The sequence below is a fragment of the Brienomyrus brachyistius genome, unplaced genomic scaffold, assembly GCF_023856365.1.
Source record: "Brienomyrus brachyistius isolate T26 unplaced genomic scaffold, BBRACH_0.4 scaffold35, whole genome shotgun sequence".
Classification (NCBI taxonomy): Eukaryota; Metazoa; Chordata; class Actinopteri; order Osteoglossiformes; family Mormyridae; genus Brienomyrus; species Brienomyrus brachyistius.
The window spans coordinates 1,951,974-1,979,761 of NW_026042310.1; the positions used below are offsets into that span (position 1 = coordinate 1,951,974).

At 46.2% G+C, this 27,788-nt stretch overlaps 1 protein-coding gene across 3 annotated transcripts; it reads left to right on the forward strand.

Moving 5' to 3' along the window:
- The first annotated feature begins 271 nt into the window (after positions 1–271).
- On the forward strand, positions 272–27,218 carry grk6 (G protein-coupled receptor kinase 6). 3 transcript variants are annotated; one of them, XM_048997627.1, is made up of 17 exons: positions 272–492; positions 3,054–3,117; positions 3,532–3,627; positions 10,648–10,760; positions 11,549–11,626; positions 11,753–11,853; positions 11,960–12,052; positions 13,078–13,141; positions 13,846–13,986; positions 15,029–15,219; positions 15,316–15,353; positions 15,747–15,836; positions 16,596–16,804; positions 17,624–17,761; positions 17,990–18,127; positions 19,164–19,298; positions 19,440–27,218. In XM_048997627.1, the coding sequence occupies exons 3-17, from the start codon at positions 3,576–3,578 to the stop codon at positions 19,488–19,490; spliced, it is 1,632 nt and encodes a 543-aa protein (XP_048853584.1). In that variant the 5' UTR covers positions 272–492; positions 3,054–3,117; positions 3,532–3,575; the 3' UTR covers positions 19,491–27,218. The 3 variants fall into 3 exon arrangements, 2 of the variants coding, with proteins under 2 accessions (XP_048853584.1, XP_048853583.1); XR_007385911.1 differs by lacking the exons at positions 3,054–3,117; positions 19,440–27,218 and adding an exon at positions 18,725–19,070 and having other exon boundaries at positions 19,164–19,299; XM_048997626.1 differs by lacking the exon at positions 3,054–3,117.
- Positions 27,219–27,788: the final 570 nt, after the last annotated feature.

Consider the following 27,788-nt stretch of genomic DNA (forward strand, 5'->3'; position numbering starts at 1 on the left):
TTACAGCGTTGACTACCATCTGAATTCCTATTTACATTTGTTTGTTTCTTTGTCTGAGTCGTTCTCCCATGCCATTACACCGACTAATCGCAGTGGTAATCATTTTCACGTTCAATTTTTCGAAGATACGAACTAAGAGGTCAAATCTGGCCTTATAGGGCATTATTTGAGGCGTGGCCACCAACGAAATATCCAATAGGAAAAGGAATATATTTGCGCGTAATTTCATGTTCGCACCAATAGTTTGCGGTGTGGGTGGGGTCGACGGATAAACACAAGGGCTCTGGCAAGGAGCTCCGGGGCGGAGACCCAGCGAAGAGCGACAGGACGAGGAGTCATTCGGGGTTAGAATATTCCGCTTGGGGGGGTGGGGAAAGGACATATTCACTGCCAACCCGGCGACGAGGCTGGGCCTGAGGCTGCCCACAACCCAGGAAAACATGGAGCTGGAGAATATCGTGGCCAACACCGTCCTGCTGAAAGCCAGGGAAGGTAAGCAGGTGGGGGACCCGGCGGGGATGGGGTGCTGCCCGGGTTGACAGCTCCGAGAGCGCAGCTTCGGGTGTCACCGAAAGCCCGGGGATTCCCCGAGGAAGTCTAGGCCACTCAGAAATGGGAAGCTGCCGGCTCGATCGCTCTGTCTTGTCTTTTCACCCCCTGTCGTGCTGTATTTAATGCTTTGATTGTTTTGCTACTCGACTCGGCTTCCCGGTTTCTACGATCAGGAGCATTTTTATCGGCGTGTAACCTTGTGGAAACAGACACGGAATCGCGCGGGGGGGGAAATGGTAAACTGTCAGGATGCATTTGCACCCCAGCGGAGCATTTCGTTTCCCGGAAAGCATCCCGTTGAAGCATAATTTCTGTAATTCCTTTAGCCTACCTAAAAAGGACTCCTCAACGAAACCTATAATATAATTAAGAAAAGCATTTGGATAAACACCTGCGATTGCGTGGTAATCTAAAAACCGGGATCCCGTCGTTTCTGTCGTGCACCTTCAGTCGGTTTTATGGCGTTGACAGATTTCAACACGCTTTGGCGCATTTTCCCACAAGTATTTATCAGTCTGCGGAAAAGTGTTCGTGTCTGTCGGACGGTTCAATGATTCCCCTTCCTGTCAGTGGTAACTAAAATGGCAACAAAATTACCTGCTACGCAAGTTTAGTGTTTCCTTCAAAGTGCACATTGTATGCAGGTATCTCTACTGCAGACACCTGTTACAGTAAGCATTCTGCTTTTGTTGCAGAAACACTTTTTTGTTTAATAGAAAATTACCACACTCTGGTGTATATATGCATATATATATATATGTGTGTGTGTGCGGTCGTGATAGTGAAGCTATGTTGAAATACAGCTTATTTAAGGGCTGGAATTTCGCAAATACTAATACTAATTCGGGAAAAATCCCAACATTTTACCAGCAACTGTAAACCACGTGAAAGTATCTGCAATATTATTTTGGTAAATTTCGGTGATGGTCCTCTAAAATGTTTAGTTGTGGTTGTAATCCAGATGCATTTTGGGGGGGAAAAGCGTTAAAAGCGTGACGGAGGAAACCATGATTCATACTGGGAGCGTTTTTTCCTGTATAAGTATGTTTAGTTTGTTTGCTGAACTTTTTTTATTTTTATTTTTTGCACGGTAGTCATCCTGATGGGTGTTTTGCACTCGGCTCAGTATTAGAATCGCATATGCTTCTCCGGTCTACACTGGCCCTGCCAAAGCATTGTGCCGCCTTCTGAGTCTGTAAAAAGCGAATGTACCAGGAAACATGCTGCGTTACCCTGCTGCTAGTGTGCTTTGAGCAGGAAATGTTGAGGATAGGAGCCTCTCTCACGTGACACGTTCTGAACAAGTACATTTACCACCTTAATTCTATTCTTTTGCAACCTCATCAAAATAATCACTTATATATTCCAGCTTATAGTTTTCTATTAGTTTCTTAAAGTGCACGTTTTTATATGGAAAAATATGCAACAGTGCAGGTGGGGGAAATTTCTGTGGTGATTATGAAGCCCTTGAATGGACATGATAAATCCTACATTAACTATTGGATCAAAGTTAAAGTAATAAACACCGTCTTATCATAGACTATTCGTCGAACAACTTCAAAAACAAGTCTGGCTGATACGCAAATCAGCCTTTTCTCTTTAACGTTGTCGCTCTTCCTCTGCAACAAATATTTATCTTCCTGTGAACTTTTTTTGTAGACCGCATGATGCAATTTCTTTTTTATTTAAAAAAGGCTAGAATTTGCTGCCTGAATGATTGACAGTAGCTCTTGTGGGAAAATTTATGCCCTTGGATGAATGCAGAGACTGAGCGAGACCCACTCAGCTTTATGTTGTGTCTTCGTCGTCTCTGCAGTGGGTCCACGTGACTCGTTTCCTACACAGCGTGCGGTCACGCCACAGGTCGTCGCCCACCCCCCCCCCCAGTCCCCTCTCGCAAACTATTCAAATCACTATACGTTTTATTTTTACCCCTTATTCTCATTGACGTCAGCATCACAGAAAGCCATTTGGCTTGCAAATATTGCATGTCCTATGGCAAATTGCAAGCGGAGTTCACTTGTGCCGAGTTCAAGGTTGAAAGTACTCTCTAGTACCCTCTAGTATGCTGCAGGTACACTCTAAGCCAGGGGTGTCCAGTCATATCCACAAATGGCCGGTGTGTATCTGGATTTTCGCTGCGACTCCCTAATTAGATTACTAATTAGAGGACTGATTGGCTGAAGAGGCGTCACGCCTGGGTTTGAACACCTAACCTACCGGTTACCCCAAAAATCCTTCACCCTTTGTGGATAAAATTGGACACCCCTGCTGTAGGCTATAGTACTTTGGACTCATCTGTAAAATGCCACCCCCCAGCCAATACAAAATTGCACTGCCTCTTTCTTGTCTCCTAAAGACAGTCAGATACGCTGCGTTGTTTAAGAACGTGAAGTTGTGAGATGTTCGGATCCTAGCTCCCCTTTCTTCCCCCGGCCGTACTGTAGTCCTCACAGACGTGCTGACCTTTTTTCTTTTTTTTCGTACCGGTACGCTGCCAGAAGGCTGTTCGTGATGACAAGGCCGCTGGAGCCTTCCGCCTGGACCGGTCATTCTAGTGGGTCTGTAGGTATTCAGCGACGATGGAGGGTGTTGGAGTGGTTCTTATGAAGCTGCTGTAGTGTCCAGTGTCGTATAGCTCTGGAAGTCAGAAGACCATTTAAAGAAGCGAGGCAAGAGAGGGTGTTTGGTTGTACAGTTGCGTCTATAAAAGCTAGGGATGAAAATATAGTAAGACAGGAAAATATCGATTGTAATGGCAAGTAAATCTTGGTATCATTTTGTTTTGCAGTGGGTACAAAAACAATAGAGTTAACTTTGATTTGGAGAGTTGCCATTGGTCTCTGACTCATCCCAGGAGAAGGGATCCCCGTTATTTAATTTTTTTTGTTTGAGTGGGGGCCGCGAGCCCGTGCCCTTGTGCATCGTGTTGGGCAGAACCACTCTCCTGATTCCTCTCTTTGGTCCTCCCACCAACAGGGGGCGGTGGCAACCGGAAGGGAAAGAGTAAGAAATGGAAGCAGATGCTCCAGTTTCCCCACATAACCCAGTGCGAGGAGCTGCGGCAGAGCACAGGTAAGCCCCGCCGTATCCCAGGTAGCACGGGGCACAAGCATGGTGTATACCTTGGCAGGGTTGCCAGTCCATCTCTGGGCACATTATTTTACTTGTTATTTAATAAGACACACTCACACTTTTGCTTTTTTGCTTCATTCTTGCGCTGCTCTGAGTGGTTTATAGCTAGCTAGCCGGAGGTCAATACCAGCATTGAGTTTAAACACTGTGATTCCCCCCCCCTTCTCCAATCATGTCTGTTTCTGTTACAACTTAGCAAGTGAGAAATCAGTTTGTGACCTAAAGCCAGGCAGCCGTCGCGAGCAGCTTCCTGGCTGGGGCCGTACAGTATGGGAGTGACTCTGGGGGTGAGATAGACGTCAGAAACCTGATGAAATAGGGGCTTGCGGCTGGCAGAATGGCAGAGGCTTCAAGGCCTAGGCTGGGTACAGACCCTGTGGCTATGATCAGAAGGTTGCTGGTTCAGATTCCGGGGTCGGCAGAGTGATGTCACCGTTGGGCCCTTTAAGCCCCTATTGCCCCAGAGCTGCTTCCTCAAACAACATTTCTTTGGGTGAGCGTCTGCTAAATCTGCTGGACACTGGCAGGGGGACACCTGGTCGAGGGAGTCTCTTAGTGTTTAACGTAACAAGGGATATGGTTTTGGTTCTGTGGTGTTGCTGGTGAGGCTGCTGCATGTTCCGCCTTCTCGCTATTTGATAACCCCATAGCTTTGCATTGTGTTCCCTGACGGATGGCCAGTTGGGTCGGAGAGGAACTTCTCCATTTGGCTTGTGCTATCCATGCCTCACCACCCGCCCCCCCAGGGGTTTCCGAAGTCCAGATTCACTGGGTTCCTGCGGGTTCGATCTCCGCCTGACCCAGATCTCGGTTCTGGGGGATCAAGCCACAGGTCCCCCCCCCGTGGGGTGGAATTCATGGGGTGCTCTCATGTCGTTTTTGGGTCAGCCGCCTACGCCGCTGGCAGCTGTTACCTGAGAGAGGAAACGGTGGGAAAGAGAGGAAGTTGAAGCTTTTGGCCTTTAAGAAGCCATCAGGTTTTTGCGTGTCGATTTAGGTCACAGAACATTTAGCGTGAGCAGTGCAGCAGTGAGTGTGGAGAAGAGTCCAGTTAGCATGGTTAGCTTAGTTGTATACAAAGCTAGCGAGTGAGCAATGAGTAGGGAGTACTGCCACCCTGAGGACTCCAGTTTAGCATGGTTAGCTTAGCTGTATATAAAGCTAGCGAGTGAGCAATGAGTAGTGAGTACTTAACCTGCAGGCCTGAGGCTTCTAGTTAGCTTGAGTGGCCTAGCTGTTTAGAAAGTTAGTGAGTGCTTAGTGACTGCTTAATCTGCCGGCATCAGAAGTCTCAAGAGTCTGGTTAGTACAGTTAGCCTAGTTGTATATTTGGTTAGCAAGTGAGTAATGAGTAGTGAGTACTTAATCTGCCATTATCAGAAACCAAAGGACTCCTTTTAGAACAGTACGTCTAGCTGTATGTAAAGTTAGCGAGCAAGTGATGTGTAGTGAGTCCTTAACCAGAATCCTCAGGCCTACAGATTATCGTGGTGAGCCTAGCTGTGTACAAAGTTGGCGAGTGTTTAGTGAGTACTTAAATCTGTCAGCATGGGAGGCCTGACACCATCAGGAAGGGGCCGAAGATGTGCATTTACTTTTCCAAAAAAAAAAAAAAAAAACACATTCAGCAACACTAGTTTAGCAATTTGGAATTATTATTTTTTTTGGGAGGGTGGAGGGGTACTTTTGTGTAAATTGTTTAAACAAAGCTTTCACATTAACGGCGCTACCTCAGCCCCAAGGTTCTGCTGCTCCGTGGTAAACCAGAGGAATTGTGCGAATTTGCACAACACTGTCTGTTAGAGGAAACCTGCGTCAGAAATTGAATAATCGTGAAATCTTTGCTTCCTGTGTGTCGATGAATATAGTGTCACACTTAAGTTGCGCAATGAACCGACAGCTACTGAGAATTGTTTTAGTATAAAACTAAATGCATCAGTCTGTCTTGCTTCAAGGACATTTTTGGGGGAGAATCTCAGGTTCTGCTTATGCATTTCGCTTGTGACCATCAGTAGAGAAATAGGGAAACGTGTTACCAGAAGGAACTGAGAAAAAACTGCACTATGCAGTGTGCAGTTTGGGTGTCGAAGCATCTTTCTGATTTCCCAGCCAGGCCTCGTTCATTATTAAATGTCGGAGTTATCAGTGTTCTGCCGTGGATTGTGTTGTAAATGTATCATATTGCTTGCTTGCATATAAGTGTGCAAAACTGTTGCCGTGCGTGGGACGTGTATAAAACTGTGGGCCGGACCGTTTGAGGAGCCGGATTCTATGACGCTGATATGCTGAGCAGTGCTTTCTCTCTTCTTATCGGTCGAGTTAATCCCAAAAGTCTGTCGACTCTTAACCGCTGTTCTCTGCGTTGGTGTGTGCGTGTTTTTCCGGTGTCGCGCTGCGGCCCTCTTGTGCGGCAGAGACGTTTAAGTTAGGTTGAATGGCCTGTGAATTGTCCGTAGTGTTTGACTGTGTGAGTGTTACGGGTCACAGGTTAGGCGAAGGGTTGCCTGAGATGAGAGAGAGAGGAACGTGCATGCTTTTCTGTGTGTCCATTGGTGCCTTCGTGTTTGTGGTCGTGTATATTACATTGTGAGGACCAATTTGCCCCCACAATGTTATGAAAAACCTATTATTATTACGTTTTTGGGCACCACATCGTTTACTAAAAATTTGAGAATGCAGTCAAAAAACTAAAAGTGTCAAATGGATGGGTGGTCCCCACAAAGTTACGAATACAAACGTGAGTGTTATACACACACGAACAAAACACGAATGGCAGAATTCAGCAGCTATTACCTTGTGATTCTCTATGGCTGTGAGCGCCGCTTATGGTCGAAGGCACGAGGACACATGCAGAACGGAGCCGGACGGCCTGAGCTGAATGTCTGATCGCGTTTGAATCTGTCCATCTTCCAGCCGCAGGGTGACCCAAAGCGCATCGCAGCCAGCACAGGCTGGGGCTTGTTTACCATCCCGACCTGCACGCTGGCAGGACTGCACTCGCAGGCTCGAAATCACCGCTCATTTATACCGTATTGAATGTAATTAAGGATTTTTCATGGCTGGCCTGGAAGTGCGTTCGGCTCCCTGTGTTTCAGCAGTAAGGACGCGGTTCCCCTTGGGGTTGATGCCCACTGTCCCTGGATTAAACCTCGAGTACGACGTGCCACCCCACCCATTCCCTTCTCTCCCCTTCTCTGTTTTGTGGTTCATGCTTTCTGCCCTCCCCCCCACCACCCGGCCCTTCTCTTCCTTAAGTCCAGTATCCCTGGAGATATGGGGGGGGGAGGTCATGTGACTTATTTATTCTGTATCCAGTTTACAAGCCCCTGTCCATTACGGCCCTAATTACACGCTTCTCACTGCTATCCTATACGCAGATTTACAGGACGTGTTGCCATTTTGCAGTGACTCATTACGAGAATCTCGGGCTCCTCTGTACCCAGGCTGTGTAATAAATTCTGATCCTTTCTGTGTAATTTTTCACAAAAAGAAATCGAAAGCAGAAATAACCCGGATTTGTGATTTAAGTTATGTCGGTACTATTTAAATTGACTTGTATCTCACCTACATACCTAAAAACGTATGACGTTTTATATATATATAAAAAAAAACATTTATTGCACCTGGCACGTTAATGAAACTTGCGTAAACAGAATAGAGTGATTAAAATCATGCAGAAGCGTGTTTCTGTGGAAAACCGACTTGCACTGTTAAACGTACAGAAACCAGACAGAAAAGCAGTAATCTCCATGCATCAGTGAGTTAAGAAACGCATTCTCATGCGTGAAGTGCAGCCCTTGTTTCGGATGACATCAGGTACGGCCTCTGCGGGGCTGCAGAAACTCCCTGCAAGGTGACTTGATCTCGTCGTGTCCTTTCTTGTTCGAATGGAATCTTGCCCGCTTCGGATTATGTAAGCGGGTTGTCGCTTCAACCGCATAACGGCCATTTATCGCTTGTCATACCGATAGGCACGTGCCTGCCTCTGTCACGTGAATAATGCTTCCCTGCACCGACTACGGCGTCCTTCCGTCCCTTGCAACATGCACGTTGTCACTGTACCTGTAACTGTCACCGGACTTCCTGGTGGAATTAACTAATACACGTTTTTTTGTCACTATCTTTAGTCGACATTAAGTCTTTGGTTTTCAAGTTTTTTTTTTTTTTCTGCCGGCGTGAAGGTATTATTGATTACTGTGTATGTTTGTGTAACAGAATTCACTGCCAGGCATTATGTCCGTCTCCAGCGTGCGTGCATGAGTGTGTGTTTTTGGTTTTCACACTCATTTCTCTAGTAACTGCTTCATAACCCGTGATCGGTGTACGGCGGCACGAACGTTTGCAGTTTGATGTTTTGCTTGTTTGTATGTTTCTTGGGACAAAAGTGGCAGCTAAACATGTGTTTGTGTGTAGCTCGTGGCTCAACAAGTAGAGAATTTGCGCTAGCGGTGCAAAGGTTGTAAGGTCAGATCCTCGGTAGTGCAAACAAATTGTAAGCCTGCCCTGAACTGTGAGTTGCTTTGGGTAAAAGCATTGGATAAATGAGTGAAATGTTACGGAAATTTAGCCTAAATAGCTGTGAGTTGGTGCAGATCAGAGTTCCTGCAGCGCTTGCAAAACTCTGGGCCCGGAAGGACAGTGGCAGGGGCCGTAGTTACGATTCAGGCTGTGCATGTTTCAAGTCGCTGCACGCTCAGCCTCGGTTTTGTAACCGCCCTGCCCCGCCCTGTCCCATCCCGTCCCCTCCCCCTCACCCAGCGGGGCTGTGAGAGCTTATCTGCCGTCGCATACCATTTTGGGAGGCGCTCTCTGCCACTAAGCTGCTCGCCGGATTAGACCGTGACGGAGGGTGCTCGAACACCAACCTTTTCTTTTTCGCCACTGAAATGCGACGTCCCCTGCGCCTTTGAAGCGCGCCCGGCCGGCCACATGACTGGAGGGGAGCTCGACAGAGGGCTAGCTTTCTCGCACCTCGGCCTGTCGCATTGCATGCGGCCGTATTTGGCGTATTTTTCTGAGACTGTGCCAGGGTGCAGCGATGACTGGGACTCCTCGACACGTCCCGCGCATACATGTCTGTCCATAAACGCGCAAAAAAAAAAACACAAATCCACAGAACAAGCCACTTCCTGTAGCTGCTGCCTTGTACCAGAGGATCAGCTGCCGAAAATGCATTGTAAATTGCGACGACTTGCAAATGCAATGCTGCATTTCATGTGAATGGTGTGTGGGCCCTGTGACGGGTTGGTGCTCCATCCTGGATGATTGGCTGCCTTCTGCTTCTAGCATAAGCTCCAGACCTCCGCGATGCTACATCAGTCAAGTGAGGATGGATGGATGGATGGATGGATGGATGGATGGGGCGCAGTTAATTTTCCGCAGTTGCCTTTCACTTTAATACTCCCCCGAACATAATGCCCTCCCGTGCAGTCACTCCCATCTTAGGTAACATCATTGCCCTCCTGTTGTGACAGACAGGCAGTGTATTTCAGAACATCTGAAACTCATAGTGGGGGGGGGGGGAGTTGACAGATGGCACTTGGCTCAGTTTACTTATGCCCACAGATGAGTCAATCACGTTCGATCTCCGCTGCACGTTTGGGCGTGCCTGCATGTGCGTTTGCTAATCCACTGCAGGACATTCATCTAGATTGTCTGACCTGCAGTGAGCTGCTGGTAACCATGGCTGGAAATGAATAAGAGGAGGTACATGGCATTCCTTGGTGACTCGAGCCTTTTCATGTGAAATTCTCTGGTTGGATGTGGGAGTTAGGCAAGCCAGAGGCCATCTGGGGGTGCCGTGGAGGTCCTGATTTTGGATGGGGGGTAGCTTTGATGTATGGATGAAAGCAGGATGATGTTTGTGTGTCTTGAAGTAATGCAGTGAACTAAATGGGGATTTACATAGTGAATGGGGCCTCTCGTTCTCAAGGGGTTTGCTGATTCACATTTTATGAAGGTCAGATGGTTTTAAACTTATGCCACCAGGGATGATGATGATGATGATGATGAACCCAAACACTCAATACAAACCGAGATGATCTTGGAAAGTCTCCCGTGCATTTCAGCATTCTCAGTCGATCTCTAAATCTGTTTTGACTTTCACGTGATTGTCCTTCATTATCAGCAGAGCTGTGTCAGTTTGCGATCTTCTGTAAAACCCTGAGAGGCTGCAGATCCTGTGATTTCCTTCGTGATCAATAAAGTAATGAAGTAACAGTCAGCCTGCGCTACACGCCAGCTGAAACCCTGCGAGGGGAAACCTCGTGCCTTCTTACGTCTTCTTCCCAGAACTTGTCTGATAGCTTGATATGCTTCCGGGATTCTTGTCTTGCCAAGAAGAAAATCAAGTGGTTAATGAAGCACTTTTAAAGTTATTCTTCTCTTCTATACAAATTAAACGCAGCTGATTTTCAGCTCTTTCAAACCAATGTGAGTTGAATACGGTCTTCGGAAAGGATGGCGATTGGAGGCGTCTCAGTGGGGCTCTTTATAAGTCGTCTCCTGCACATCACACCACTTTCCCTGAAACATGTAATCCCTCAGGGAGTCATTAATGTTGTGAACAGCATGGTACTTTTATTTAACCACTTCCCATCCAAAAAAAAAAAAAAAGCCGCGTAACAGGTGACCTCTTTAGAAGATTCGCAGATATCAAAGGCAGTGTCTGGGGGCATCACTGGCAAGGCCTGACTTACTACTGTTCCTTTTCACTAGACTCTGCCCTCCACCCTTACCCATAATCCTCCTGGATAACCATGCCTTTGCTTAGCTTCTGCTCTCTTCTGATCAGCTTTGAGGAAATCCACATATAATTTACCTACCATGCACACTTGGCCAATAATTCAGTACACGAATATACATAGTAGTCTGTCAGTTTTTTTTTTTTTTTTTTTTTGCTGCTTCTATCTGTTCATCCCTCGTTCTTCTCATGTTCCTCCTCCTCCTCCTGATTTCCAGAGAGGGACTACCACAGCCTGTGTGAGCGCCAGCCCATCGGCCGAACGCTCTTCCGGCAGTTCTGTGACACCCGGCCCGAGCTGAAGCGCTGTGTCCAGTTCCTGGACTCCGTGGTGAGAACCCGGGGCGGGATGTGAAGGGGGGGGGTGAGATTTCTGCCTACCTTCAAGCGAGACTCTAGAGAAGCGACATCACACGTCCGTGAGTGAAAATAAGGGTTGAAATCACAGACGGGGAGGTTGAAAGTCAAAAGCTCGCTGTCTGCGTCAGTGTCCCCGCCCCTCTCCCTTACACCCCTGCCCCCCGGCCTTTTCTCAAGCTGTGCACCCAGCTCACTTCCCCCTCGCAGGAATGCTCAGGTCACACCCGCGGCCATGTTCCCACCCCATCTCTGGGGGCCCTCTCATTATCCCCCCTCCCAATAGTAAACTTTCTGCCGTCACCCGTCCCATGCCGGCCCCCTTGTGATGCCACAGCAGTCTGTTGTGATACTGCGCCCCCCCCCCTGCCCTCCCCCCACCCCGTCTTTAAACACACACACATTGACGTCGATGCCCCCGCAGAGCGAGCCCCCTCCTTCCCATCATGCACCACTCTGCTTAAAACACTGACACCCTCCGTGGTTTTGTTGTGATGTGTATTTGCATATTTTTCCCTGTGTCCTTGCCTCTGTTTGCAATGGCAGCCCGCATCCTGGCCAGCAATCCCCGCTTAAGCCAGTGATATAGCGCCTCAGAGTGAGAGAGAGAGCCTGAACCTCGGAGGAACATTAATAGGTGTCGGATTTAAAAAAACATTGCTGACACTTTTCTCCAGCATGAGAGGAGGACGTTGCTATTTCTTGAGCATCCAAGGCGTATGGAAAGGCATGTATTTGCTAATGCCCCCCGCCCCCCTCCAGGCAGAGTACGAAGTCACCCCAGACGAAGAACGAAGGGACCGAGGACAGCAGTTGATAGACCGATACTTCAGCTTGACGGTATGGTCCAAAATGAGGTACCACTTAGGCTAGGCAGCCAAGGTCCAAAACCGCCCAGGAATGTGTGTTTACTTTGTGGCCGGTTCTGAAAAGCCACCCGAAGTGCTGATGTCGCCCCTCCCACAGTCAGACGACCATGTCCCCGAGATACCGGACGAGCTGGTGACCAAGTGCATGGATGGCCTTCAGAAGGAGGCCTGTAAGGACCTTTTCAAGGAGTGTACCAAGTAAGCCACTCCCCCTCCCTTCTCCCCCCCCCTCCCCCGCCACCATCTGCCATTTGGTACGCCCCGCAGGGCTATGGTCTCACGCCCTGTCCACTGCCCACCGCAGGCTCATCCACGGCTGCCTGAGCGAGGCGCCCTTCTCCGACTACCTGGAGAGCATGTACTTCAACCGGTTCCTGCAATGGAAGTGGCTGGAGAGGTAGGGGGCAAGGCTTCACGTCGTGGCCGGGGTAGGGGTAGATCCACACAGCTCTCCCTAATCACACCTTTCTCGCTGCTGGATGACATCTGGATGGACTAGCTGCTGGGTTTTATTAGATGCTGTTTGCTGGACAACTTCCTTTATTTGTTTACATATTGGGACAAGCTAACCTCGGTGTGTAACCCTTCATTTGTGTATTATGAGTCATTCTTCATTCATTCTAATTCAGCTGCCACCATTCTAACGCTAAGCTGCTATTAGTATTGATTCGATCGGATTCACGTAACGAATCTGAAGTCTTCAAATGCGGACCTCGCCTGGAGCAATAAATGAGATTGAGAGAGGCAGAGCAGGGTGGAGGAATGCGAGGATGGGGGGGTTGTTGTGGTTGTGATGGGGGTGTGGCTTAAAGACATTGGAGGTCACATGACCTTAGACCAGCGATCTGGGATGTGTGCGCATGTTTTTGAGATTGTTACCGTTGAAGCAAGATTGCCGTTGTAGTTGTATACGGATAATTATTGAGGTTATATGAGGCCCTGGTAGGTAGCAAGCTGACTTAATCACGTTCATAGCGTTGAGAACATTTTCGTAAAATTAATTTTTGCGTAACGTTACAGCACTTGATGTGTGCTGATGTAGCAAGCAGGCTGATAAACAAATTAACGTATTTAATGGCGTTTAATTAGTGACTGCATTATCAGAGTTTTAGAAGGAAATCCAACGTTCTACAATTACACGGGTGAGTGTGGAGGTAAATTTAGTGTAATTGAATATGAAGTGGTGGATGTAAAACGGTGTGGATGCAGCTGATGTTGCCTGGCTAGAACGTAGAATGACTAATTAGGGTTGGGATCAGCAGGGATGGGTTTCTTGCTTTTAGAACCCCGATCTATGTCACTGCCAGTGTAGTGACTGTTTGTGGCCAGGAGGGGGCACCATGCAAATGCGGGGTTTGACTGGTGGTAAAATGGAAGTGGCTGGGTTATGGGTGCTAACCCTAATTTCCCTCTGCTCTCCAGACAGCCCGTGACGAAGAACACCTTCCGGCAGTACCGGGTACTGGGAAAGGGAGGCTTCGGGGAGGTATGCTCCTCTAACCCGCAGCCGTTAACCCCTACAGGCCATTAGCAGCAAGGCGTGCTGTGGAGTCTTCCGCCCCTGCCCCCACCCCCTCAGTGTGAGGGGCTCGTTGCGATCTTGTTTACAGGGCGGAGGCGGGCATGATGGTATTTCTTGCATGTTACCGTCTCTCGGTTACATAAATCTCCCCATCAGGGTGTTGGACACCTCTGGAAAAACGGGAGGACTGCACGATTAGCTTTGGCTTATCCCTGTGACTTATAAAAGGCTCCTTAGAGAGGTGCTTAAGATATTATTTAAAATTTAAAACAAATCAAGCCTGATATCTAATCCCTGGAGTCTCATGGTTTTTATTCCAGAGAAGAATTTGGCCGTGTATCTTCAGTGATGATATCTGCGTGTATAACGTGACCTAAGCACCATCATGATTATTTCGTTAATTATTTAGCCAAAATTTGTATGAAACTGAGCACAAGGTAAGCACATAAAGGCCTTTTGTTCGACTTGTTTGTTTAGTGCTGGTGCCACAGTTCTCCCGCTCTCTCTATCTCTGAGAGATAATTAAATCCAGGAATTTGCAGTATCTTTCGGCCTGCGTGCGTCCTGGACTTCACAATGACACGCAGACACACTCCGTGGTGTGAGAAGCGAGTTTGCCCGGTTTTGCACACTGACCTCACGCCCCCGTCTATGTCCCCACTATGCAGGTCTGTGCGTGCCAGGTTCGAGCCACGGGGAAGATGTACGCCTGCAAGAAGCTGGAGAAGAAGAGGATCAAAAAGAGGAAAGGGGAATCCATGGCGCTGAACGAGAAGCAGATTCTGGAAAAGGTCAACAGTCGGTTTGTAGTAAGTACAGCTCCCCCTAAAGGATGGTTCAACTTACTGCAGACATGCCTCTGCACGCACCTTAGCGCCGGACCATCCGCGTTGCGCCAGGGAGCCGCGTTTTACCCCACCAGCTCTGAGGTGGCGCTGTAGAGCAAGGCTGCTCTTAAGTCCTGCTGAATTGTGGTATAGATGTTATATTAAAAATAAGAATTTTATTTAAGCTTTCCATGCGTTATACGGTATGCAAAGACAGGTACAGGTATCCATTAATTTACGTCATATTGAGTAACGTCCGATCGCGTTTATGGCTCATAGGAGGTTTTACTTACACAATGTTCTGAGGACAGAACAAAAAAAAATTATTGGTTCAGAGAGATAACCAATCAGATTGTAGAGGAGGTGGGTCCAAGCAGCTAGATGCGGCTGAATCAACCAATCAGATTGCAGGGGAGGTGGGAGTCTTTATAACCCCATAGCAAGGAGTCACATAAATGCCAGCGTTTCCTTCCTCAGCCCGCCTGTCTTCAGTTCCGCCTGCTATTTTTGTTTTGACTCTGATCGGAGAGGGTAGCGAAGGTATTTCACGTGCAACCTTCGGTCCGGCCTCCTTTCTGACTTTCTGCTAATTTTCGGCCAATGAACGGGTCGAGTCGCTTTCGTGTTGCTGCACGGACCGTCCGCGTTTTCAGTTTTTCGGGTGGTATGCATCGTTGCACACGGCTGTCAAAGCAGGCTGTGCGCAGTGGTGTGTCCGCAGTAGCTATGAACTCGCTTAGACATCCAGAACCGCTTATGCACATCACCTAGGCTCGTGTGTCTACAGTTATGTGTATATTCAAGTATTTTTATAGTTCCTACATCAATCTTCTATACAAAGAGAAGCCTGTGGTTTTTTTTTACCTTTTGGTGTTCATGAATATTTGTGCATTTTGAAATGTAATGTAGTCTTGCAAATGTGGCGCTATTTTATCAGCAGGATAAACTGATGATTTCAGTTAATCCTACCAGAATAGTTAGGCCGTGCCTTAGTGTCTGTATCGCCCCCCCCCCCCCCCCGGAGGTGAGCCTGGCATACGCCTACGAGACGAAGGACGCCCTCTGCTTGGTGCTGACCCTCATGAATGGCGGTGACCTGAAGTTCCACATCTATCACATGGGCGAGGCCGGGTTCGAGGAGAAGAGGGCTGCTTTCTATTCTGCTGAGCTGTGTTGTGGCCTGGAAGATCTCCACCGGGAGAGGATAGTGTACAGGTGAACCTCAGGCATCTGACAAAGCCGCTGCACAGACTGTTTTACATTGTGCGGTTTGTTTTTTTCTCTTACTTTGTATTTTTTCCTTCGTCACAGAGACCTAAAGCCTGAAAACATCCTATTAGATGACTATGGTGAGTGACACCTGTTATTTAAGTCTTACGAAAACATCACAGAATATCCCCATTAAGGTGCGCAAAGACGTTTGTGGTATGTAGGGAGCAGTGCTGTTACAGGATATAGCCACTAGGGGGAGTGAAGCATGCAAAACAGTAAGGTCGATAGTGTATTCTCCCTGTTAGATAACATCGCAGATGCAAAGAAGAAGCCAAAATGAGTATGAAAGCTGTGTAAATAAGGGAAACAGACATCTATATAGATATAAATATTTATTAATGAAACGCTAACCTCTGCCATTGAGCTATCACTTAATATGAAAAACATCCTTGTTTAATCCGCTACGTGTTCGTCGTGCTCGTGGAGAAGGGCTCTCCTGGAGTGTCTCCGTCTGTCTGCTTCCTCTGCAGGCCACATTCGCATCTCGGACCTCGGGCTGGCCGTCTACGTGCCGGAGGGCCAGACCATCAAAGGTCGAGTGGGCACCGTGGGATACATGGGTGAGTCCCTCGGTTTCTGCCAGTGAAATTACACAGGGGTAAGAGGTGGATATTCCAGATCCAGAAAATAAAAATCCAGGCCAAGGTTTTGTTCCAGCCAACCAGTATATATGGAATATAAAGAGTCACAGTCACGGAGTACGCAGCTGGTTGGTTGAAACAAAATCGTGGTCTGGATTTTTACTTTCTGGATCTGGAATATCCACCTCTGCTTACAGGACTCTCCCTGTGCTGGATGCCCCTTGGTACTGTGCAGTTACTGCCTTTGTTTCTGATTCTCTCAATACAAGCAGTGCTCTCGTCAATCAGGGTAATTCATATATGTGTAAATCTATGTATTGGCGGGAGGGGGGATGACCTCACACTCTTGGGGTTAGCTGTGCCGTAAATGTGCTATATAAGAATACATTGTATTAGAAAATACATTTTAAAGATCAGAGCTGGTTTCTCACGGAATGGTTAAGATAATCCCGTTGGGTTTGTCGAATGTTCACCCAGACGAACAAGGATGCAGGCAAGTTTGCCTGTTTTTCTGGGTTTTATGGACGAGCCGAGTGATTGGCTGCTCTGTTGATATGCTCAGTTCATATTTTAAGAACGCGCAGAAACCCAGCAATGTGTGAAGTCCTCTCACGGTTTTGTAGCTGGTTGAAGTGCGGGGTCTGTTTTTCGTACGCGCTGGCGATTTTTGTGCCGTGTGCAGTGACCCCTCCCCTGCCTGCCTGTGCGCCTCCCCTACCTCCTCTCTCCACTCCAAAGCCCCAGAGGTAGTAAAGAATGAACGCTACACCTTCAGCCCAGACTGGTGGGCGCTGGGCTGCCTGCTCTATGAGATGATCGAGGGCCAGTCGCCTTTCCAGCAGCGCAAGAAGAAGATCAAGCGCGAGGAGGTGGAGCGGTTGGTGCGGGAGGTGGAGGAGGAATACTCAAGCAAGTTCTCTGAGGATGCCAGGTCCCTCTGCAGGATGGTGAGCATGTGACTGCATCATCGACGGGCAGACATGCGGCATTCCTCAATACTAGCATGCTCCTGTAGTTAGCGACCTCTACAAGTTTGCTGACAGGCTTTACTTCTGACCAATTATCCCACCTCAGCATTGCTAGCAAATGAATTCCAGGTTTGGATGCATCCGGAATCGCATACTTGTTTACTATCTAGTAGGCAAAATATAGTATGCAAAGTGAGCAGTATGTCTGAATCCTTAGTATGGATTATACATTGGGCAAACAAATTACATTCTGTGAAATTCCAAAGTGTGTGCTACTGATGGATGCTATCACAAAAGGCTGCTGGAGCTGCAACTAGGGACAAAGAATGTTCTTTGTGAAGATGGCGGAGGCAGTGCAGTCTCTGTGCAAATTTAAGTAGAAAATAAAACCCAAACATTAACATTGTTAAACGTCCAGGTCTGGTAATAAGCAGGATGGCGGTGGCAGTACAGTATACCTCAGTGTATGGATATTATTCTCATGCATATATACAGTATGTACTACATTAACAGTCAAGTAGTAGGCTTCTAGCAAAAGTCAGTACCTACTGTGTAAGTGTGTGCTTTCGGAAACAAACTTCGATTTTCATTTAGATAATTGCTGTTAAGACGAATGTGGCTTCGAAAGTTGCAGTATGGTAGAATTAACCTGCCTGTCAGTCATCAACTGACGTAAACCAATGGAAATAAATAAAGCGAAGGCTTACAGCGCTCTGATTGGCTGCAGCTGATTAATCCCAGCTCCGCCTCCCTTGGTTTCCAAGCCTAATTTCTGCCATTACTATTACTCCTAAACAGTTGCTGGCCAAGGACCCCAATGTCAGGCTTGGCTGTCAAGGTGGTGGGGCTGCGGAGGTCAAAGCCCACCCTCTCTTCCGGTCCATAAATTTCAAGCGTTTGGAGGCAGGCATGCTTCAAGCCCCCTTCATCCCCGACGTGAGTCGCTTTCTGAGTCCATGCTGGCTGTGGGCGGGGGATCTAAGGGGGTTTGTGACTGAGTCTCCTACTTGCATCGTCGCTTTTTTGGTCCATGTTGTCTGTGGGGGGGGGGTGGTATCAAAGGGGATTTGTGACTGCCTTGAAGACCTACACCAAATGTTTCCCACAACTAAAGGAATGAATTCCCTCCTTTGTGTGTGTGTGTGTGCATACATACATACATAGCCGCAGGCCATCTACTGTAAGGATGTGCTGGACATAGAGCAGTTCTCCACCGTCAAGGGGGTGGAGCTGGAACCCAAGGACAGCTCCTTCTACCACAAGGTCTCCACGGGCAGTGTCTCGATCCCCTGGCAAAATGAGGTATGAACGGCCCCCAGCCCCACGAACCAAGAATTTCCCGTTCCCATGGTACGTCCAAACGCTTGGATGTTCCGATACTCCTTAATAAAATGAGCTGTTGCCCAGAGCCTGTGGGTTACTTTATGTGAGATTTAGCGATCCAGTCTCATAGCTTCTAATGGAGATCCTTGGAAAATCTGGCCACCTCCTGTAATCCATTTCAAAAGAGATGCTGGGAATTGTGGCAACTCCCAGTAATTCCAGACAAGAGGGCAGGTGTACATATCAGCCCATGATTCATTTCCTTCGAGGGTGTTCTGTGGATGTGCTCCAGGAAGTTCCAGCGTTATGAGGTAAATTGAGGTGGATCAAACTGGATAGTGGCAATTCACATAAAAACATTAAGAATGTGGGTGGATATCGCTGATGCTGTCGGCGTGGGCGTCCCCCCACCCTGCTAAACACTCCCTTGTCCTACTTACCGTTGAGTATTTTCTCAAGAAACAGGATACACTGTAGACATTTTGATTTCTATTTTCATACTTGTCTAACTATGATTCATAACGGCATTAAGTAATGACTTGTCAGCTTTTTTTTTTATTTTTTTTTATTTTTTAGGTAATTAGTTTTACGAAAAGCCAGAATTTTAAAGCTTCAATATGCTGATCTCAACAGTGGAGGTTGTTCGACATTAAAGAATTGCAGTGAAGTGTTCCGATACCAAAACTCCTTTTTTAATAAGTTTTAAAACTCTTCACGTGGAAGATTCAGGATAGATGGCTTAGTCAGTAGGTGGTACTTCCTGTCGGTTTTTAAGAAGAAACAGGAAGTGTGCTGTGATTGGACCTGTATTATGACTCCTAGCTACCAAAACACCCCACACACCAGAAGTGGGCCAGTTTGAGCTTGTTGCTCCGGAGGAACCTTTACTTTGTACAATTGTTCTCTCACGCCTTGTGTGGGGGTGAGTACACTTTCCAGTACTGTGAGTACATATTACAGTACTGTCACCAGTGTTGTGGATACTCATTCAGTGGTTGACATGTCCTCCTCACAGATGATCGAGACTGAGTGCTTTAAAGAGCTCAACATGTTACCTATGGATGGATCAATACCTCCTGATATGGACTGGAGGAACCAGCCGTCACCCCCACCCAAAAAAGGGTTGCTTCAGAGGCTCTTTGGGCAACAAGTAAGAACCCCCCCCCCCCCCCCCCCCCCCGCCCTCCCATTCCTGCTTCCCATTCTTTACTTTATGGGAATTTGTTTTAATTTCCTGCCAGCTTGCTAATACGTATTTGAAAATAACTGGTGCTCTCTGCTGCCCCTTAAGGGATGCTGCGGGGACTGCAGTGACAGCGAGGACGAGCCCACAAGACTGTGAGATCCAATTCCACCATGAGCTGGCCTGGCCCCTCAGAGGATCCAATATGTTTACAAATTTTGCACATTTGTATTTTTAAAATAGAACTATCTAAATATGGGAATGTATATTTTCAGTATATAGCCATACAGTATATGTTATTTAAAAACTAAAAATACAAAAAAAAAAAATGATGCCGTCCATCTACCTAGGGTTTGGCAAACAAGCTGTAGGTCAGCGATGCTAAACGTCGTCTCGTCTCAAGTTCCCTCTTTGTGAGTAGTCAATTCTGCAGGCTTTTAAATATTTGTTCTTTTTTAAAAAATTTTTTTTTATAATGGCCGTTTTTTGCAAAGCAAAGTGATTCGCATGCTCAAAACTAATGTGTTTCCCAAACGCAATGCACTCGGCAGAAGGGGAGTGCTGTTTAACGCCATTTATTATTTTTTTGTTACAGTGAGATTTCAATTTAATGTGAGGAACTGATGACTGGGTATCTGCTGTAGGCCTTTTGTAATTTTCATATTATTTTTATTCTTTTATTTGGGTAAATTTTTTGTTTGCTCGTTCATCTTAAGCTAGTGTGCCATAATTGCCCGACCCACGAGTGCCAAATCACCGCTTGCCCGCTATTTGGTTAAGCCAGTTGTTATAAAACCGCATCTTCCCCATTCCATTTTCGTTATCATCCGGGCACTATTATAATAGTGAGTAGCATTTACAGGAAGTAAATTACAGTGATTTTTTTTTTTTTTTTTTTTTTTTAAATTTTAAGCATTCTGAAGCATACAGTTTGATGTCTGTCCAAAACACAGTCAACATGTATTTTTACATGTCGTGCATTTCAAGGGGTGTGCGGAGCTGACAGGCTTTACTCCTGACCAGTTATCCCACCCCAACATTGCAAGCAAATAAGTTCCCTGTGTCTATACAACCTATACCGTTTTCGATCTGCGCCCACACTCTTCAGGTAATTCACCTCTACCTCGGAAGCACATTCCTCAGTCGGTCTTCTGTTGTGGTCCTTCACTCTTTGTTGAGTCACTTTTAGGCAATTCGGGGCCTAGTTCCTTTATGTGCAGGAGGAATATCTTAGGATGGTTGGCTTATGTTTCTAGGTCACGCGGACTGAGTTCGCACGTCTTGGCGCAACGCTGTGTGAGACGCTTTCCCAACTGCATTCCTACTTTCGTTTGGTCGATTCACTCGATGTCCTGTTTATCTCATTCACTCTCTAGGCCATGAAACGTGGAATTTCTGACTCGACACCTTCATGGCCCTATTTTTTTTCCCACCCCTGCTATTTGCAGTATGATGTGATATCCACCGGTGAAAGAATCTCCTTGCCACTAGTGTTTTTTTGAAACATTCTAGTTGGGAAATGCCTTAATGTCATCGACAACGTATTAATGATGCCAAATATGTACCTGCATTCTCCCCTGGGAGGTGCAGGGCCATTAAAATCCTTAGACACTGCGGCCTGATGTTATGTCCAAGCCGGAAATTTTGCGGCGCACTTCCTTGTTTTAAACGCGTCATGTTGAATTCGTTATTTACATATTTACTTTCTGGCCATCGGCAGGTCCTGCTTGAGAAGTAGTGGAGTGGTATAACTTATTCTGCGATGGAGTTAAGAGATCTCTGTAGCTCTCTCTGCGACTATCTGGATTCCGACCACGTTAATTTAGGCCTTCGCTTACTTTTCGTCTTCATCTGAGTAAGACTGGAGTGCTTTGTCATCAGTACCTGCAGCCATGACTCTTTGAATTGCAGAAGCTCTTATGGGTTTAGAGAAAGGTTGCCAGTCCACTTGAACCTGTCAGCTACTGGCCTTTTCAGCAACCTTGTGCCACGTTTGTCTGAGTACTTATCACAGCCAGCATCTGAGGACTGCCTATCATTCTTTTGACAAAGCCTCAATGTTCAATTCATGTCCGGGCAGTGGTGACTAACCCTCTTTGCGTCTGCAAGAGTCCGAAATCGTCGGTGCCATCAGCGGTTACCCGTCTGGCCTCACTCCCTCTTGACAGAAGTTGGATCCATGCACAAAACGGTCTTTGTCCAGCTTCTTCAGAAGGCCTGACTGTGGGGTTAGGGTTCCCACCCAACACCACAGATGAAGCACTTTTCTGGGGCGTGATAGTCTAAGCCCACAAGGCTGCCATCAGGGTTCAGTGAATGCTTAGTTTTGTTCTGAATCTTAAATCGATTTAGTGTTACCTTGGAGCCTCACATCTGATATCACTGCAGTCGTCTAATTTTGTGAAAATCAGATATAATTTTGGAGTCTGCTTTAAGCTATGACGGCTAATCAAGCAGGAATATCACACGATTTAACCGGCCAACATTTGCTAGTTCGGCCAGCTTTCACTTAACTTTCATGGAGTTGTTTCTCGTTGCCCAAGAACTCATCCTGAATACATAACTTGTTCCCTCCTCTTATCCACTTTGATGGCTTAGTTTGGAAGCAACCCAAGTCTTAGGCTTCAGTAACCATAGAACTGCCTATCCAGTCAAGTATGGGTTGTAAGCCTATACTGTTAGGAAAAAAAGAGTACTAACTTGTACCTTTGCTTGTGCCCTCAAGGGTCTCCCAATTGTGCCCTGTACCTGTATGTAATTGTACCTATTATGGTACAGAAATGGACACTGAGGAACATCCCCATGGTACAAATAGCATTAATGTACCCCCAATGGTACAAATATGTTAATCATAGACCATTTCTGGATCTTAAAAGGTACAAGCACCTACAGGTAAGGGTACAATTGGCAGACCCTTGAGGGTACAGCCCCAGTGACAAGCAAAGGGCCAAATGGTTATTATTTTTTTTCCTGAATGTACTGACCTTAATATTATTTGACTTTCTCAACTTCTTTCCGCCTCCCTTGGCTATTACTATATGAAATCACAAAATCCTTGTGCCTCTTTTTGGTCCACTGGTTTCCACCTGGCAAAACCAGACCTTTCCCTGGGATTCCTCGTTCCCAGATCATTGCCCAGTCCACTAGTGACGTCCCGGATGGCAAAATCAGTTTCTGTGGGACTCTTGCGGGTGTCGTTCACTCAGTTCTGTTGACGAAACTTGAAATGGTGCCTTGATTTCAACCCCTAATTGATGGGACGTTTGATGACATAACATTCCAGAGAAGTGATGAAATAAGATGACCGGACTCATTACAACCTTGTTTGAATGTCAATTCAGAAGAAACTGAACTCCGCACATTGAACAGCGTAAAGGATTTTACTCCTAAAAGTACATATCTCATTGTAAGCTAGTTCGTTGCATAATCGTGGCAGTATTCAAACACCCTGGGACAAACCTTCGTGCTCAGTCATACAAGGACATTGACCATATATGGTGTAAGCACCATGACGGGCATATCAGTACTTTAAGTTGACCAGTAAACATCAGACTACCTCTTAGTTCTATGTTTGATCACTCATCTTCCAAGAGCATCAACTTTGTGGGATATCGGAGCCAGTAGACAATCAAAACGACATGATGATTATAACAATAAAAACACTATAGTATACAGCTTTCAAGCAATAATATAGTTTTCTTATCCCATGCGCCATCCTCCTTGCAGTTGTATGTAGCTAGATCGTTTTCCGAATAATGGCAAACCGTCAAAAAGAAAAAGGAAAAAATGCACAGCAAATCTATGAAAGTGAGCATCCTGGCACTTAGCTTTGCAAAAAGAAAGGAACGTGATCGCAGTTTGTATTTCGAAAAGCACAGACACTGTTTAACACTTCTGCTTTAGCAGTAACATAGTATACCAGAAAGCACGGGCGGGAATAGATGTTAACGTTACATTTTTTGTTTTTATCGAAGTTTGTGGTTTCCCTCCCGTCGACCTGACGCCAAAATTCAGTAATGTGTCAAAGTAACTCTCGTTCTAGAATTTTCAATTATTCATGAACTTAGTCTTTTTTAACGGTGTCCAGTTACATTTAAAGCCGGTCTCTTGTTTCTAAACATTGTTTCAGTTGTCTGTTTTAAACTGTTAATGTACTTTTTAGACCTTTTTCATTGTTATTGTTATTCATTCACAGACTTGAGGAAGTGAGGTTTGGCTTTGGTTTGGTGAGGGTTGATTGGGCGATTAGTAATTGGGTATAACATCCCCCCCCCCCCCCCCCATTTCTTTTGTAATAATTAATTTCCCTAATTGGGTTTATTAGCAAAATTAGACCTGTAAAATTGTGCATATAAAAATGTAATTGATAATTGCAGCCATGTAGATATATACTTTTTTTTTTTGGAAAATTGTAAGGCTTTTATAATTTATTCATTAGTAAGAGTATGAAAAAGCAATTTATTTTCTGCTTAACTTCAGGCGTTCATTTTCTACGTACACCTTTCAATGTGCCTTTTCCTTTTTTCTTTTTAAGGAATCATTTAATTAGTGTTTTCGTTTCACTGCAGGGTGGGGGGAATTGCCAGCTGCATGGCGTGCCGGTTCCCCCCGCGCCTGACTGAGCTGTGATTACATGTGCATCGCCTCCCGATATCAGGACAGCGTGACACTTCTTGCCTTTTTTTTTCCTCCTGATTTTCTTTTCTCCTTTTTAAATTTTTTTTTTTTAAATAAATTATCCATGACTGAGCCAGTAAGAGGATAATACTGGGGAGACTGGGACAAATTCCGGTGTGCTCTGGAAGTTATTAATCCTCAAAAGAGGGAAATAAAAGCAAGTCCTTCTGTCGGTCAGATTTCCCATCTCAGATTTTAACTTGACTACATTCCAATTTTTGCGGTACTGTACAGTGTATAAATGATCCTAATTTTATTTAGCAATAATGGTTTTTAAATGTGTATATGTATATATAAAAAACTAAATACTAGACTGAAATGATTTCTCCCTTTGCTGTGTGTTGCTACTCCTGAGTCGGGCTTTAACACTGTGAAGTACGTATGAGGTTATGCGTGTGACCTGTCACGCCTGCCCCCAAATCACTCTGCTATGCACTGATTTAGCACGTGTGTCTGTGTGTGGTGTACATGCGTGTTTGCCCCGTTGTGTAATAAGCGTGCTTGTTGTGTTCATGACCGTTTAGGAGAGCCCTGTCTACGTTCCTGTGAATTGAAATGACTGCACACCCAGCACACCCCCTCGAAAAAATAAATAAATAAATAAATGTAATTAAATATTTAAAAAATGAGACCTTAAGCACAAAGACACAAGTTTTGGGATTGGTACCGTTTCAGGAGTATCGCATCACAAAACCCCTCCCTTTTACCTCACTTTAGCGGCACAGTTACCCCATAATGACCACTGGGGGCAGCATAGAGTTCGCTTTCTGTTTCACCTGAGCAACTTCCTATATGTATCTCACGTCCGTTACTTGTCGTAGGAGAGCATATCCTCTCGCTAGAATTTTTATGTTCCGTTTCGGGAGTCTTTCAATATTCGTTATGTTAGGATAACTGAATTGTATCGCTTTTGTTTCATTTCAGTGTTACTTTCATATGTGATGCCCTTTTCATTGACTTTTCCTTTTTAATATGTAATAAAAATATCCACCGGCCAATTACATGGTCCGTAGGCTACAAGAAAGTATTTTCCTAATAAAACTTTGGGCCTCTTATTAATGTGACTGTGAGTCAGATATATATCGTACGTATATATGAATCTAATATAGATTTTTATAGCTGCCAGGTTACATGTTAAAAATATGTATAATCCAAGCAAAAAAAAAAAATTCTTTACATGGAGAATTTTAGTAATTGTTTGCCAACATGTTCTTGTCCGTGCTGTCTGCCGTTCTGCCAAGTTTATTTTGTGCGTCCTTTCTCACTGGAAGCAGATACTTAAAAAGATGATGCGACCGGAGAGCTGAGCCGTACAGTGTGAATGGCAGTGTGCTGAGCCTAATACCCATTAAAGGGAGACTTAATAATATGGAGATGGCTATTTAATAATGTGGGGCTTGCTCCACGGACATCCCACATTCGGTTTACTGATTTTGCGGAGGCAGATGAGGGAAGAACTGTGAGGGGCCGGCTAGGCCTGGATGGTTTTACAATACATAACATGGCATTTTTGTTCAAACATACCTCAAACCCCCCCCGTCATAATTTATGGGGAAATACCAGCGTAGCATTGCTTTTATAAATACCAGCGAAATACTGTACAGCACAATCAAATGTCTGGGCAGAATGACAGTTTGACGGTACTGAAAATTAGGTGCCGCCATTGGTTTCTGCTGGCTGGCGAGGTACTGGGAGCTGCTGTGAATTCGCGGGAGATCTTCCAGTGGAGGTGGGATGTCTGGCTATTTAATCTGAGGCTAGTGCGCTTGGTTCACAGGGTAATCTGTGCTTCCTGCGCCATGTTTTGCGAGCAATGGCCGTGATAGTAGTCTGTTCACTTTATACGGCAAACGTGGTGCGTGATGTCAAGGAAGTGATGTCGTCGAGGTTGGGGCTATGGGGCTTGATGTCGGCTAAGATCTGATTCATGGCGAGTGCTGCTCGATATTTATTTCTGTTTTTCTTTCTTTCTCTCTTTCTTTCACTTCCCCGATTGTAAATGTAACATTTCGGCCAGGATGACGTACTGCCCATATTGGGGGTGGGGGGGACACTCATGCGTGAGATGTTTTGAATCTAGCCCCCCCCCCCCCCCCCCCCACCCCGAGGCCTCTACCAGTTGGGGGTTTCTCCTTCTGAATGAACTCTGGGAAGGCCCGTATCGTGCCAAATGTTTCTTGACTCGCATGAACCGCTGGCGTTTATTTAATACTTTTAGCTCATGGCTAAAAGCCTTTGCGAATGTTTTTTTTTTTTGTTTCTTTTTTGCCTTTGAAATGGAGACTGAACTCCCTTTATTGGGAATCCGGTTTCTCTCCGTGTGTGTACAGTGCGCACCTGTGTTCCCTAAATGGACATGACATCTGCAGGGAACAATAAAGGAGGCCGGTGCTGTATTGTTCGTCGAACGTATTAGCATTCCAGCGTCAGAGCTTCCCGGCCGTAAGGGGGGACACACAAGATGCGTCTGCCCCCAGATAAGGAAGCAACATTATCCTTTAAAAATTAGTCCCTACCACCGACTAATGACACCATTAGTGACCACCACTGACCATGACCTCATGACCATGACCTCATCGCTGAACCATGAACGTGTGGTGTGGCATTTTAGCTTGTCGTCCTTCTCTGTTTCCTTTGGTTTAGTGGTAGCCTGCTGAAACGACGATAATAAAGACACTTATACTGTTTTTCTGCATGTTTAAGTGCCACGTTGGCATGCCTTGTGCCTTCTGTTGGTTGTGCTTTTGGTCCAAATGAAAAAGCGTAAGAACAGCGTTGAGTATCTTTCTTTTTGGCTCGGAGCGGCAGTTCGTGTCCACTCGCTTCTTCCGGAAGGTTCCAGCCCGTCCGTTCTGCTAGCAGGCCGAGGTAGGGAAATATGCCAGTCAACTGAGTGCTCAGCTCTTCTGTAGGAGTCAGTAAACTGTTCCCTTGGAGAGCCGCTGACTGCGATGGCTGCCGCGGTGACCGCGTTGATAACAGCGCTCATCCGAAACGTGCATCCATCTCTACTGTTCATCTGCTGGGTAGCACAGGTGTCGACAGATAACTTGACGGTGCCTCTGACTGAACATTTGTGATTCACACTGACTGTGTGATTCACCTTCCAGTTGGAAAAATGTGTGTGTGTGTGTGTTTGTGTCTGTGAGCGTTCCTCCCTTTGCTTATTCATCCATTTTTTTTTCAATAAAAAAAAAAAATGTAATACTATCTGGACTGCTTTTGTCTTTCATTCCGTTTTAGTCCTACATCCTGAGTACTAGACGGCTTTCCTCAAGCTTCCAGGCACTTGGCCTTATGTCTCTGCCTCGGAATACCTCCCTGTCTCGCTGCCTTTAAAAATTTTTTTGATTTGTCATTCTGTCGGCGGAGGCAGGGTTTGTTCCCCGAAGAAGTCAAGGACGTCCAGTAGCGGTGAATGGCTCATTGGGTTAGAACACTGTGCCTGTAACCGGTAGATTGCCGGTTTAAATCCCAGGGTTGGCAGACTGACTGCACCGTTGGGCCCTTGAGCAAAGCTCAGCTGTGCTGAAAATGCATCACACTCGATAAAATTATCTGTTAACTTCGGGTAAAATTGGCCGGGCCGCCGCATCCAACGTCAGGATTGCGTCCTCCGACTCGCATCACCGGATCGCCGCCGCTCCTCACCTAAGCGGTCACAGCTGCCTCCTCGCGTCTCCGCCAGCCAACCCGTTGCCAGGCAACCCGCCTAAGAGGAATTTCAGGGAAATAAATAACGTTGCATGTTTAACAAAATAAGAAGAGAAAAAAACACGT